Below are 14,341 nucleotides of genomic sequence, written 5' to 3'. Positions count from 1 at the left end.
CTGTCTCCAGGGAAATAAAGATAACCTGTTTAGTGTTGCTAGAAGTGTTGCTACGTGAACAAATTTCTACCCTTCAAGAGAGCAGACGTATAATAAAGAATATGGTTCACGATGAATTAGCATTTGTATCATTTGGAAGAAAACATGCACAATTATTCAAACCTCTAACAATCACTGTTTTAGCAAGTTTTGAGAAGATTTGTAGCTCAGGTTGAGGTTTTGGACGTAGGTTTGCTCGCTGAGCTGGAAGGCTCATTTCCAGACGTTTCCTTACCCTACTAGGTAACATCTTCAGTGAGCCTCGGGTGAAGCAATGCTAAAAATTCCTGCTTTCTATTTATATGGTTTGGGTTTCTTTGGGTTGGCGATGTTATGTCCTGTGGTGATATTATTTCCTGTGGTGAAGTAACTTCCTGCTCCTTTTCTCAGGGGGTGGTAGATGGGGTCTAACTTGATGTGTTTGTTGATATCAACAAACTCTTCAAGTTAGACCCCCATCTACCACCCCCGAGAAAAGGAACAGGAAGTAATTTCACCACAGGAAATAACATCACCACAGGAAATGACATCGCCAAACCAAACATATAAATAGAAAGCAGGAATTTTCAGCATTGCTTCACCTGAGGCGCACTGAAGATGTTACCTAGTAGGGTAACAAAACGTCTGGAAATGAACCTTCCAGCTCAGCGAGCAAAACCACTGTTTTCTACCACATTGGAAAATACAAAGAACTTACCACCGTAAGTGTAAAGACATCCATTTATTTAATTTAGTTTACACAGTGCTAAGATCCCAGCTGATGGTAACACTGGGCAAGTCTGATCCTAGAATGAAACTTAGCACAATAAACAATGAATTTTATTTTTTGATTTTGGTTACCATGGTGATCAGTCATTGAACGTATTCACAGAAGATTGTCGTTGTACTTTTAACAAAGGAAAATAATCAAATTTATTACACAATGTAACATCGATAAACACAGGCGAAAATGAGGACTGCAGGTGCTGGAAACCAGAGTCTAGATTGGAGTGGTGCTGGAAAAACACAGCAGGTCAGGCAGCATCCAGGAGCAGGAAAATCGACATTTCGGGCAAAAGCCCTTCGTCAGGATTTTCCTGCTCCTCGAATGCTGCCTAACCTGCTGTGCTTTTCCAGCACCATTCTAATCGATAAACACAAAATGATTTGGAAATACCTGATTGTTAATAGCAAAAAAATTTTCACACCTTTTTCCCCAATCATCTTTAGCTCTTTCAGCACTCTAATTTCTTACTCAACTGACGAGATAGTCATGGGTTCCTTTGGCATCTTCCTGCATGTTCACCAGATGTGACTCTCTCTCTATCTCACTGAGATACAGTCACTCATTGAGTTTTCTCTGACAGGACAACTTTGAAATGCTAAACAGCATATTTGATGGTATGGATTTTCTTTCTTCTGAACTGAACCCACTTCTCTGTTCCTCTTTCTCTGGGTTATACAATCTTGGCTTAGTAAACACTTCAGCAATTATTTCTCTAGTCACAGCAGAAATCACACCAGTTCTCAGAAATACTGTTCTAAATCTCACATGGAAAAAATTAGTTTCTGACACGTAAAAAAGAACAAGTCAATGTCATGGAAACTAAAAACCAAAAATCAACTTATCTTTACTTTCGAACCTAAGCTCCCAAATAATAATATATTGTAAACCATCCACAACAGTTTATTTCAATAAACAAGAAAAACATAAATTTAAAAAATTGCACCTTTATATTTTATATTAAACTAGTTCCATTATAGAAAATAGTCTTACATACTTGCTGCATGCTCTATAATTTCATGAAACAGTTTTTGATGAAGGTGCAGATGCTGGATACTCACTATTATTGGGTTGCTTTTCAAGAAAAGAGAGAGAGATGTATTTGTACAGTGTCTTTCACAAGCTCAGGCTATGATTGTTTTACAATGAATGAAACTTCATTGAAACATAGGAAGCAGAAAGTAAGTTCCTATACGAACAATGTGATAACATCCAAATAAATTGGCTTTTTGTTGGGAAGTTGATTGAGGGAGAACTAAATATTCGTCAGAGTACTGGTTATACATCTCCTTCAAAATAGCGTCATAGGATCTTTTACATTTATCTCAGAGGGCATTACCTCTGTTTAATATCTCATTCAAAAGGTACACCAGCAACAGTGAAGCGCTTCCTCAACACTGCACTGGATTACCAACCTAGATTTCAATCCTAAAGTCCTCGAGAGGGCAAGAACCTGTTTAATCTAAATGAGGGCAAGAGTGCTACCAACAGAGCCTCAGCACAATCTAATTTAACACTGAATACTAATTCAACAAGGCAAGCTGCTTTCAATTATATAGTCACCAGGTAGGCTCCCTCGCCTGAGGTGTGATGATCCTGAGGTTAAACTCACCACTAGTTATCCCCCTCAGAGAGAAACTATATGCTTCTCTAGTACTATGGTGATTTTACCTTTTCTATTTCAAATGTTACTAACCTGTGGATGATATTGTAGCTCTGCAGGTAGTCCAAGGCTAATGCCAACTCACAGACATAGAGTTTCACAGCTTCTTCATTGAAATGCACATTTTGCTGTAAATGATAGCGTAAATCTCCACCGAGCAAAAGATCTACCACCATAAACATGTCTTCCTCATCTTGGAATGAATACCTGGAAGTAAACACATATTTAAAAAAAAAGAATGTGAATAATGTGCTTTCTTATTCAAATGAAAGTGAAATTATAGGAGTAAAATCAAAGCAAAATTTATCACTAAACTGTGAGTCATCATTTTGCTATCATAAGACCAAATGAGAAAAAGAGCAAGTCAAAACTAATCAGGCAGATTTTGGAAGAAATCTTGTCTTAATCTATTGAAATGTGATTTTAGGTGTTAATTCCAAAATAAGATAGCATACATTCTTAGTTAAGATTATTAATTTTACTGACAATGAAGTGTGGAATGCATAAATTAATGTTTTGTACTGATTTGCTATTGTACAGGAAATATTTTACTGCATGGAAAATCACAAGATTGGGGTGCATTCCCTCAGTCTCTAAGTCCCCATTGCCTCTACCGCTGTTCAGTGATTATGAAGCTGCTAGCTTATATATTAATAAAAAAGACTGTCAGATTCCATCATAAAAGAGGCATTTATTTTGTTTAATGAATCATAGAAATGTACAGCACAGAAACAGACCCTTCAGTCCAACTCGTTCACGCCGCGAGATATCCCAACCTGATCTAGCGCCAATGTGGAGGTGCTGATGTTGGACTGGGGTAGACAAGACCAGAAGTCACATGACACCAGATTATAGTCTAACAGATTTATTTTGAAATCAAAAGCATTCAGAGCGCTGCTTCTTCATCAGGTGAACTGGACTTTATCTGTCAAAGAAGCAGCACTTTGAAAGCTTGTGATTTCAAATAAACCTGTTGGACTATAACCTGGTGTCATGTGACTCCTGACCTGATCTAGTCCCATTTGCCAGTATTTGGCCTATATCCCTCTAAAACTTTCCCATGCGTCCATTCAGACACCTTTTAAATGTTGTAATTGAACCTGCCTTCACCACTTCCTCTGGCAGCTCATTCCATATATGCACCACTCTCTGCGTGAAAAAGTTGCCCCTCAGCTTCCTTTTAAATCTTTCCCATCTTACCTTAAACCCTTGCCCTCCAGTTGTGGAAGGCCATGTGAAACAGCTTGTCCAGTTACCTTATCCTTGCCCCTCATGATTTGATAAACCTCTATAAGGTCATCCCTCAGCCTCTGACACTTCAGGGAAAACAGCTCCAGCCTATTCAGCATCTTCCTATAGCTCAAACCCTTTAATCCCAGCAACATCCTGATACGTCTTTTCTGAACTCTTTCAAGTTTCACAACATCTTTCCTAGAGCTGGGAGTCAAGATGACGTAGGAATGCTACTCCATCTGAATTAATCTGCATCTTGCAACTCTCATGCGAAATTGCTGCAATTCTCACAGTTAGTATACAGTACACCATTAAGAGGCATGCTAATGCTAATAACTTGAACATGTCTCAAAGATATACTGTATACTAATTATGGGATTTAACACAATACAGGGTTTTCCTGATCTCCTGGAATACTTTTAGCAGAAAGCCACAGAAGCTCCTGAAAGAACAGCAAAAGTAGACATTTTTATCCATTCACGCCATTTCTCAAGAGATAATGCAAGTGTCTTACCCAGAGACTACATGCAGATGTTCCAGCCACCTGCATTTTGTACAATCATATTGCCCACAAAGGATACACTTAGTACCTTAGTTTTATTAAATGAAAAAGTTGATATGATTAAATAGGTGACCAACATTTATAGAAAATGCTAAAGGAATGTTTAACAATTTTTCAGTGGCAGGGCAATGCAGTCTAGTCTCAGAGTCTGAAAGTTTAAGATCTCACTCAGATGTCGCATGGATGCAGAAAATCAGAACAATTATCAATAATGTTTACATAGTACCTATGATGATCTGCTTATCAACATCAAATAGTGATGGAGAAAAGGGAAATGATTGAAAAAATGTATACTAACTATCATGCAATGCCTTTCCCATTTTCAGTTTAGTTGAGTGAAGAAGGCATTTAGTATGCTTTCTTATATTGGTCAGAGCATTGAGTACAGGAGTTGGGAGGTTATGTTGTGGCTGTACAGAACATTGGTTAGGCTACTTTTGAAATATTGCATGCAATTCTGGTCTCCTTCCTATCGGAAGGATGTTGCGAAACTTGAAAGGGTTCAGAAAAGATGTAAAAAGATGTTGCCAGGATTGGACGATTTGATCTATAGGGAGGGGTTGAATAGGCTGGGGTTATTTTCCCTGGAGCATCAGAAGTTGAGGGGTGATCTGAGAAGTTTATAAAATCATGAGAGGCATGAATAGGATAAATAGATAAAGTCTTTTTCCCTGGGGTGGGTGAGTCCAGACCAAGAGGGCATAGGTTTAGGGTGAGAAGGGAAAGATATAAAGGAGACCTGAGGGGCAACTTTTTCATGCAGAGGGTGGTGCGTCTATGGAGTGAGCTGCCAGAGGAAGTAGTGGAGGCTGGTAGAATTACAGCATTTAAAAGGCATCTGGAAGGGTATATGAATAGAAAGGGTTTTGAGGGATATGGGCCGAGTGCTGGCAAATGGGACTAGATTAAGTTTGGATATCTGGTCAGAATGGATGAGTTGGACTGAAGGGTCTGTTTCCGTGCTGTACATCTCTATGACTCTAGTTACGATCTGTCGTTGAATGTCATAATGACATTTACACTCAAGATATTATCAACACATCCTTCATCTCTAAAGAAGCTTGATACAGTGTCTAAGGCACTTTATCACATTGCAATATTCTTTTAAGCTTATGTCTGATCACAAAATGATAGCATTGCTATTGTATTAACAATAGTGGCACAACTGCAGCACACAATTCAACACAATGTGGATTTGTGAACATGATATGACAGATCATTTTTATACCCATTTTTCAGTAAAATGGCAAGTGATAATTAAAAAGTAAGATTACATTCATTTACTCAAAATCATGCTTAGTGTGATAATAAAAGGCAGAAAAATTAGGTTATTTGGATTTATAACAAATCAAAAGAAAGATATTTGAGAAACATCAAACCATGATACCTATTGAGAATACAGAACCAAAAGCAGCATTATACCATATAAATGACATCACACTAGCAGAGATTTTATAAATATAACCTTTGACACCACAAAATAAACATTTGATGTGCACCACCTGTTGGTGCCATGTTAATGCAAGGTGTTTTTTGATGTTACTTACAACTAAACTGGTAGAGATTTGATAAATCACTCATCGTGACAGTATGTTATCAGAGATTACATAAATATCTCCCGAAGGCATTACATTAATAAAGATTAGATCTGTCATTAAATCGAAATTGCTAACTGGTCGATGGACTGACTATGGGAATATATTATTAGCCACATTCACTAATTCAAGGGAAATACCTACATAGACATGCAATACAGATAAATTTACAGCATGTATACTTTTCTCATGGCTATAAAATGTGGGAATCTGTGAATGGAACATGCACCAGATTTATGACCAGTATTCAATCCCAGTGAAGTTATGCATTGCCAACAGAATCAAGGCTAATTCTGTACCTGAACTACAATTTGAAACTTGGTGTAACTGAGATTAAATGGATATCATACAGTGCAATTGATTCTGCTGCATATCAAATAAAAATACTATCATTATGGATCAGATACACAACACTTGCACAAACTGAAACAGAGATGAAAACTCCGACCCCTCCAGGTAATAGACAAGTGTCACCTACCAGTTATGCATCAACACAGAATTGAAAATGATGCAAAAATCTAAGGGTTAAATAAATGCCTCATTCCAGTACACATTCAACCATGAATGAGGGAAACATCACCTGCCAATGCCAAGGATTAGACGTGTGTCACATTAGTTCTTTGATAATTGAACCTAACTTTGTTCTTTACAGAGATATAACACATTCAACTTGGCTTGGTAGCTAGTAATGAAGTGAAAGTACACCAACTGAGTTTTCTTTTCTCGAGTTTGGGATACAGAGAGAAATTTATTGTTGTAGTTCCACAGAGGTTTGGTAATTTTGCACAGACCGGGGATTAAATCTTCCTGTCAGAGCAAATTACTGCAGGTGCTGGAATCACCTACTCACATGCCCACTTGTCTGTCTTCAGCATGCTGCAATGCTTTAGCGAATCAGCATAAACTGAATCATCTTCAGATTAGGGTTGTTACGGCCTGAGAGGCATCAAGTCATACAGAAGTACAGCACGGAAACAGACCCTTCGGTCCAACTTGTCCATGCCGACCAGATATCCTAACCTAATCTGTTCCCATTTGCCAGTATTTGACCCATATGCCTCTAAATCCTTCCTATTCATATACTCATCCAGATGCCTTTTAAATGCTGCAATTGTACCGGCCTCCACTACTTCCTCTGACAGCTCATTCCATACATGCACTATCCTTGGCATGAATAGGTTGCCCCTTAGATCCTTTTTATTTCTATCCCCCTCACCTTACATCTATGCTACTCCTCAGCCCATTGGCCCATCTGATCAAGATCCTGTTGTACTCTGAGATAACCTTCTTCGCTGTCCACTACACCTCCAAATTTGGTGTCACCTGCAAACTTACTAACTATACCTTCTATGTTCACATCCAAATCATTTATATAAATGACAAAAAGTAGTGGACCCAGCACCGATCCTTGTGGACTTCCATGGGTCAAAGCCCTCCAGTCTGAAAAACAACCCTACATCACCACCTTCTGTCTTCTATCTTTGAGCCAGTTCTGTATCCAAATGGCTAGTTCTCCTTTTATTCCATTAGATCTAACCTTGCTAACCAGTCTCGCATGGGGAACATTGTCGATTGCCTTACTGAAGTCCATATAGATCACGTCCACCACTCTGCGCTCATCAATCCTCTTTGATATTTCTTCAATAAAACTCAATCAATTTCATGAGAGATGATTTCCCACGCGACAAAAGTGAGGACTGCAGATGTTGGAGATCAGAGTCAAGATTAGAGTGGTGCTGGAAAAGCACCACCTCATTCCTGATGAAGGGCTTTTGCCCGAAACACTGATTTTCCTGCTCCTTGGATGCTGCCTGACCTGCTGTGCTTTTCCAGCACTATCCTAATCATGATTTCCTACACACAACACCATGCTGACTATCCCTGATCAGTCCTTTCCTTTCCAAATACATGTAAATGCTGTCCCTCAGGACTTCTGGATTTAATATGGAGTTCTGCACTTACAGACTGTGAATCTACACCCATTCCTTCACTCTCTTTTGGCTTTACTTGTTACATTCTCTGTCACCATGTCCTCTCTGCCCCCAACACAGTGGGACTGTCTGTTCTTTCCAGTCTGGCAGTTAGGCACACCATTATTCTACCATCCTCACATTCTAGTCACTTAATCTGTACTATCAGCAGCTTCTATCCCCCAGCACTCCATGCCTCCAACCCGCCACCATCGCATACATGATGCCCCTTCCACACTACACATCAGCTCTGAAGAAGAATCATCTAGACTTAAAACTTTAGGTTGCTCTCTCTCCACAGATGCTGTCTGACCTGCTGTGATTGCCAGTATTTTTTGCTTTCAGATTATGTCTTCCTGTCATGTGGGGTCTCAATATTGTACCATATTCAGCATTTGTAAGCTAAGTCATCAAACATCTTGAATCTTTGCTGATTATCTAGATTAATTACAGCAGGAACAGCTTAAATATACAAAAGTGATTTATTGGCCTCACATCAAATACCAATACTGCTCCTCAAATTCTAACAGTCAACTTATTGATCTATCTCCTTTGATGTGACAACTCTTGATATCAGAGCTACATTTAACCAAGTGTGACATCAAGGTAAAACTAGACTCAATGGGAACCGGGGTAAAACTCGCTGCTCATGGTAGTCCTAGTGTGACTTTCTTTTCCTGAGGTTACACATACAAGATGCAATTCGCACACACCAACTTCTGCAAACAGTTCAAGTTTATTAAAGCCTGTACAAGTGAGGTGACCCCCTTTGACATGCTTCGTAGGTGTGCAAAGTCAAGTCAAAAGAGGCCCCGAATAAAGAAAATACATTCCCTTTATACAGGTCAGTTGGTAATGCTTACTCTCCACGCTTCAGGCTCACTGCCTTTATTCCTGATGAAGGGCTTTTGCCCGAAACGTCGATTTCGCTGCTCATTGGATGCTGCCTGAACTGCTGTGCTCTTCCAGCACCACTAATCCAATGCTTACAAGGAGTCTGGCCACTCCCTCCCCATAACCACATGTTACCCCCAGAATAATGGTAGGATGAGGTCATCCTCAGAGATAAAGTAAATGTAAATGCACTAATCCTGGGGAATCATTAAGCAAACAATTTCCTGACTCCATGAATCCCCAAGACAATGTCGGTGTGATATATTCTAGCCTTGGGGCAGCCCTGCAAATGAATTCTGGCTCCGCTACTTCTCCGGACAATGTAGGTGTGATATACTTCAATATTGGGGGATGATCACGCAAACGAATTTGATTGGCTATGAAAGCATTTCTGAATGGAAGGGACTGAATGAGAGTTTAATTTGACAATAGCAGGAGAGTAGTAGGAAATGGCTGGCCAAATGAAGTGGGAGTCATCCACATTCCTGCAGTCACCCCCACACACTTCCAGAATGTTCAGCTTCTGGAGAAAGACAATACAGTTTAACCCTTTAACATTACATTAATGTCCAGACAGATAGTACAATTTAATCTTTTAACATTAAACTGGTACAAAGGGAGATGGTTGAGATTGTTGGAGGTCATTTCTCTTAGAGCTAGAATAGTTCTTCAAGAGTTCCTCAGTTTAGTGACCTTGGACCAACCACCTTGAACTACATTATCAATGCCCTTCCTCGATAGCATGGTGAGAAGTGGGAATGTTGGCTGATATTTGCAAAATGTTCAGCACCATTTGCTGCTCCTCAGATACTGAAGCAATCCATGTTCATGAGTAGCATGACCTCGGCAATTTCCAGGTTTGGGGCAATAACAAGTAACATTTGTACCACACAAGTGCCAGAAAATGATTAGCTCTGACAAGAGAGAATCTAACCATCACCCTTTGTCATTTAAACTAGTACCCCACATCCTGGGGAGTCACCATTCACCAGAAATTAAACTGAACCAACTATGTGAATATTGTGGCTATAAGAACAAGTAGAGGCTAGGACCCCTGCAGTGAGTAGTGCACCTCCTGACACAACAAAGTGCACTATCTACAAGATACAATCAACTAGGTGAAAATGAAGACTGCAGATGTTGGAGATTAGAAATAATTTCTGATGAAGGGCTTTTGCCTGAAACGTCGATTCTCCTGCTCCTCCGATGCTGCCTGACCCGCTGTGCTTTTTCAGCACCACACTCCCGACAAGATGTAACCCAAGTCACACTTGTGATAGAATCTTTCAACCTACCTGGAACAGTGCAGCTCCAGCAAGACACAAGAAGCTAGATATCCTCCAGCATGATGCAGCTCACTTGTTTGCACTAGTTCTGGTGTACCTACACCAAATGGACTGGAGCAGTTCAAACCAGCAGCACCCCACCACCACCCCAAGGGCAATGAGATTAGGCAAATGCAATCGTCCCATAAATTTAAACTAAAACTGTGTACTATGGTGACCTTTGGACAACCAGCATAACCATTTTCTTGCTGTACTCATTTAAAGGTTGAATATATTATAATGTTCAGCATCAATACACATTATCTACAATGCTGAATGTTAAGGTCATCGTTCCATTACAGCTCTTAAGGAGTCATTTTGGCCCACTGAGTCCATGCTGACACATTGGAGAAAGATCCGCTAAGTCAAATTCTCAAGTTGCGGGTTTATTTTCCCTCAAGTGCCCATCCAATTTCCTTTGATATCATCATCTCTGCTTTGACACCCTTAATGGCAATAGGTTCCAGCGCACCACCACTCACTTGTTAAAAAGGTTGTTCCTTATATCCCTCTTCATCTCTTTCCCAAAACCTTAAATCTGTGTTTCCCAATCATTCTACCACCAACTAATGGAAACAGCTTTTCCAATCTACCTATCATAATCTTGTATATCTCTGTTTAATCTCCTCTAATCAATTGGTGGAGAACAATCCCAACATCTCTCAGTTAAAATCCCTCAGCCCTCGAATCATTCGGGTAAATCTTGAGTCCTTTGAAGGACCATCATGTTCTTCTTAAAATGTGATAACCAGACCGAGAGGACTTCAAGGGTTCAGGACAACTGCTGGTCTTGTAACCAATTATGAAGTTCAAGATCTTGCATGCATTTCTAACCACACGCTAACTGCCTTTCTACCTTCAAAAGATTTATGTACATAAATCTCTGGTCTCTAGGACACTACTTACTCCTCATAATAATTCAAATCATATTGCCTCTTCCTATCCCTTCTGCCATAATGCAACACATCTCAATTCTCTGTCAATCTGTCAATCTCCTGTCAATTCAATTCAATCTGCCACTTGCCTGACCATTCTGCTAGCCCATCTATGTCATATTGCAGTTGATTGGTGTCATTCTCACTGTTCGTCAAGTTTCCTATCATTGGCAAACTGTGAAAAGTTTACTCTATATTTCAATATCTGTGTCATTTATGTGTATCAAGAGAAAAAAGCACTTTTCCAAACACTGACCCTGGGAGAAAACCATAGCGAACTATACTGGTCTGCAATAGCGCTAAGGGAATTTAACATGAGCAAAAAACAGAAAATTTTACAGGAACTAAAATCCCGAATTGTTATTTGCATGTATTATTAATATTAATGTTTAACACGATAAATTTTATGTCAAGTTACACGATTTGTTATAACACTTACTATCTATTTATTAGATGAAAAAGTTACATATCCCCACCCTCTGTTAAGCTTCAACCCTCTCTTCAGCATTTTATTTCACTGAATTATGAAGGAAAAGTGAATTTTTAACATGATTATAAGTATAATACAAACTTGTGCCGTTCCTTAAAGCTCAGTATTGAATTTTGTACAAAAGCTTGATTGTAATGCAAGCTTAAATATATGATGCAGTTTTGATCATCAATGAAAATCTCCATCTTCATAGCATTTGCATGCGATGGTATAAACTAACACCGTGAATACCTCACATAAAGCCTAACTGATTTACCTCATCAATGACAACAAGCTATTGCTAATAAAAATAGCTCTACCCTGGCTTTGAAACAAATTCATTCTTGGAATGTTACACACTTCTGCAACTTGTGTGTCATTACTTCAGAATGGAATTGTGATTGCAGCAATATGAAAGGTTTACATTTCTCCAGTAAATAGATCTTTTGCCAAAATCTTTGAGCGATTTATTTTTCTTCACCAACCCCTGAACAATTTAAAAGGATTTTTTTCCAGGCATCAGTATGAAAGCTCAACTCATTTAACCCTGTTACTGAGTGAAATGACATTGTAAAATTACTTGGCAAACATACAGAATCTAGATAAAGTCTAGAAGAAATACTCATCTATAGAGGTTCCTTGTTTCCTGTAAACAAACAAAGAGAAAAACTATCCATCAATCAACTGCTAAAAAGGTGGAGGGTCAGTGTGGACACAATAAGCCAAATGACCTGCCCTCACAATGTAGAGATTCTATGAAATTCAACAGCAAAATGTAACTGAGGTGTTAGTTTCAATAAAACGAGAAAACAAAAAAAGACGACTTGGTAATTATTTGTGATTTGCATAACATGCCAGGTTTAATTTAGCTGTTGATTTTGAAGAATCTTTTTTTCAAAACACGCAAAGATAAAAATAAACTCTAAATATTGATTCTGGTGGAAATTAATCACTCACTCACTTTGTAAAGTGTAGGAAGGGAATCTTTGAAATTCCCTACTCTAAGCAAAGTGATTTTACATTTGTGATCTTCTTATCAGCTTAAAAACTGATGGCAAGTTGAAAGCATGAGCACACCAGATTGTATTCTACAGCAGATCAGATACTTGGCTTATCTGTCGACTCAATAGCCACAGCTTTTTTTGAGCAATATTCTGACTGACTTGTGCTTTGCACCTTACAATGTGAGTGAGAGTAAATCAGTGGAAAACAGAATTTGCTTATTAGGACAATGTCACCGGGAAAGACACATAGATTAGGGGGCACAGTGGCTCAGTAGTTGGAACTACTGCCCGACAGTACTAGGGAGCCGGGTTCGAATCCAGCCTCGGGTGACTATCTGTGTGGAGTTTGCTGATTCTTCTCATGTCTGTGTGGATTTCCTCTCACAGTTCAAAGGTGTGCAGGTTAGATGAATTGACCATGCTAAGTTGTTTCATAGTGTTCAAGGATGTGTAAGTTAGGGGTATTAGTCAGGGGTAAATATAGGGTAGGGGGAATGGACCTGGTTGGCTTTACTCTTCAAAGATGGACTTGTTGGGCTAAAGGGTTTGTTTCCACACTGTAGTGATTCTTAAAAAACTCTATGTGTGTTCAAAAGCAACAGGGGGTGTGACATCGTAAGTTTAAATTTATGATATGAAAGAGGAATGAGGTTTTAGAAGTTTGCTAGTTTTTGAAGGAAATGAATCTGCACTAGATCTACCAACAGGGCAAAATGCAATAATGGAACTAGACAACAAATTTCACACATTTCCTTATTAATATAAAAACCATACATTGTAGATAATATGCAACCCATCTTAGACAATGGAGTTCAATATTTAGAGTATTAGTGAATTAACATTATCATTATTTTCAGGGAATAAATGCTGGCCAGTCAGCAATGCCCACATCCCACGAATAGAATCATAGTCATATTGTCACAGAGTCATGCAGCACAGAAACAGACCCTGCGGTCCAATGAGCACATGCCAAACATAATCCTAAACTAAACTAGTCCCACTTGCCTGCTCCTGGACAATATCCCTCCAAACCATTCCTCTTAAGTACTTATCCAAATGTCTTTTAAATGGGCAGTACAGTGGCTCAGTGGTGAGTACTGCTAGGTAAAAATAATGAATGCAGATGCTGGAAACCAGATTCTGGATTAGTGGTGCTGGAAGAGCACAGCAGTTCAGGCAAGCTCCTTGGTTAGCACTGCTGCCTCACAGCACCATTAACCTGGGTTCAATTCCAGCTTTGGGTGACTGTGTGAAGTTTGCATGTTCTCCCCTTGCCTATGCAGGCTTCCTCTGGGTGCTCCAGTTTCCACCCACAGTCCGAAGATGTGCAGGTTAGGTGAATTGGCCACACTAAATTGACCATAAAGTTGAGGGATGTGTAGGTTAGGTGCATTAGTTAGGGGTAAATATAGGGTAGGGGAATGGGTCTGGGTGGGTTACTCTTCAGAGGGTCAGTGTGGACTTGTTGGGCCGAGGAATCTGTTTCCACACTGTAGGGATTCTATATCTAACCATTCTCTCTCTAAAAAATTTCCCTCTTGTGTATTTTACAAATCTCTCTCCTCCCACCTTAAAAATGTGCCCCCTCATCTTGAAATCCCCCATCCTAGGGAAAATACCCCTACCATTAACTCTATCTATATGTCTCATTATTTTATAAACATCTATAACATCACCTCTCAACCTCCTACACTCTGGTGGAAAAAGTTCCAGTCTATCCAACCTTTTTTTATAACTCAAACATTCCATACTCGGCAACATCCTGGGGAATGTCTTCTGAACCCTCTCCAGCTTAATAATATCCTTCCTGTAATGGGGTGACCAGAACCGGACACCATATTCCAGAAGAGGTCTTACCAATGTCACATACAACCTCAATATGCATTCCC

At 39.4% G+C, this 14,341-nt stretch overlaps 1 protein-coding gene across 2 annotated transcripts in view; it reads right to left on the bottom strand.

The window, feature by feature from the left end:
* Positions 1–14,341, bottom strand: part of LOC140485652 (serine/threonine-protein kinase 32B-like) — a 349,305-nt gene that overhangs the window by 165,864 nt on the left and 169,100 nt on the right. For both annotated transcript variants that reach the window (XM_072584023.1, XM_072584024.1), the window contains one exon: positions 2,499–2,672. In XM_072584023.1, the coding sequence (XP_072440124.1) occupies positions 2,499–2,672 (174 nt within the window). The remainder of the gene's footprint in view (positions 1–2,498; positions 2,673–14,341) is intronic.

This window comes from Chiloscyllium punctatum, chromosome 14 (genome assembly GCF_047496795.1).
Source record: "Chiloscyllium punctatum isolate Juve2018m chromosome 14, sChiPun1.3, whole genome shotgun sequence".
NCBI classification, from domain to species: domain Eukaryota; kingdom Metazoa; phylum Chordata; class Chondrichthyes; order Orectolobiformes; family Hemiscylliidae; genus Chiloscyllium; species Chiloscyllium punctatum.
Note: the sequence above shows the minus strand (reverse complement) of the source record. Positions and strands in the feature narration are given on the sequence as shown.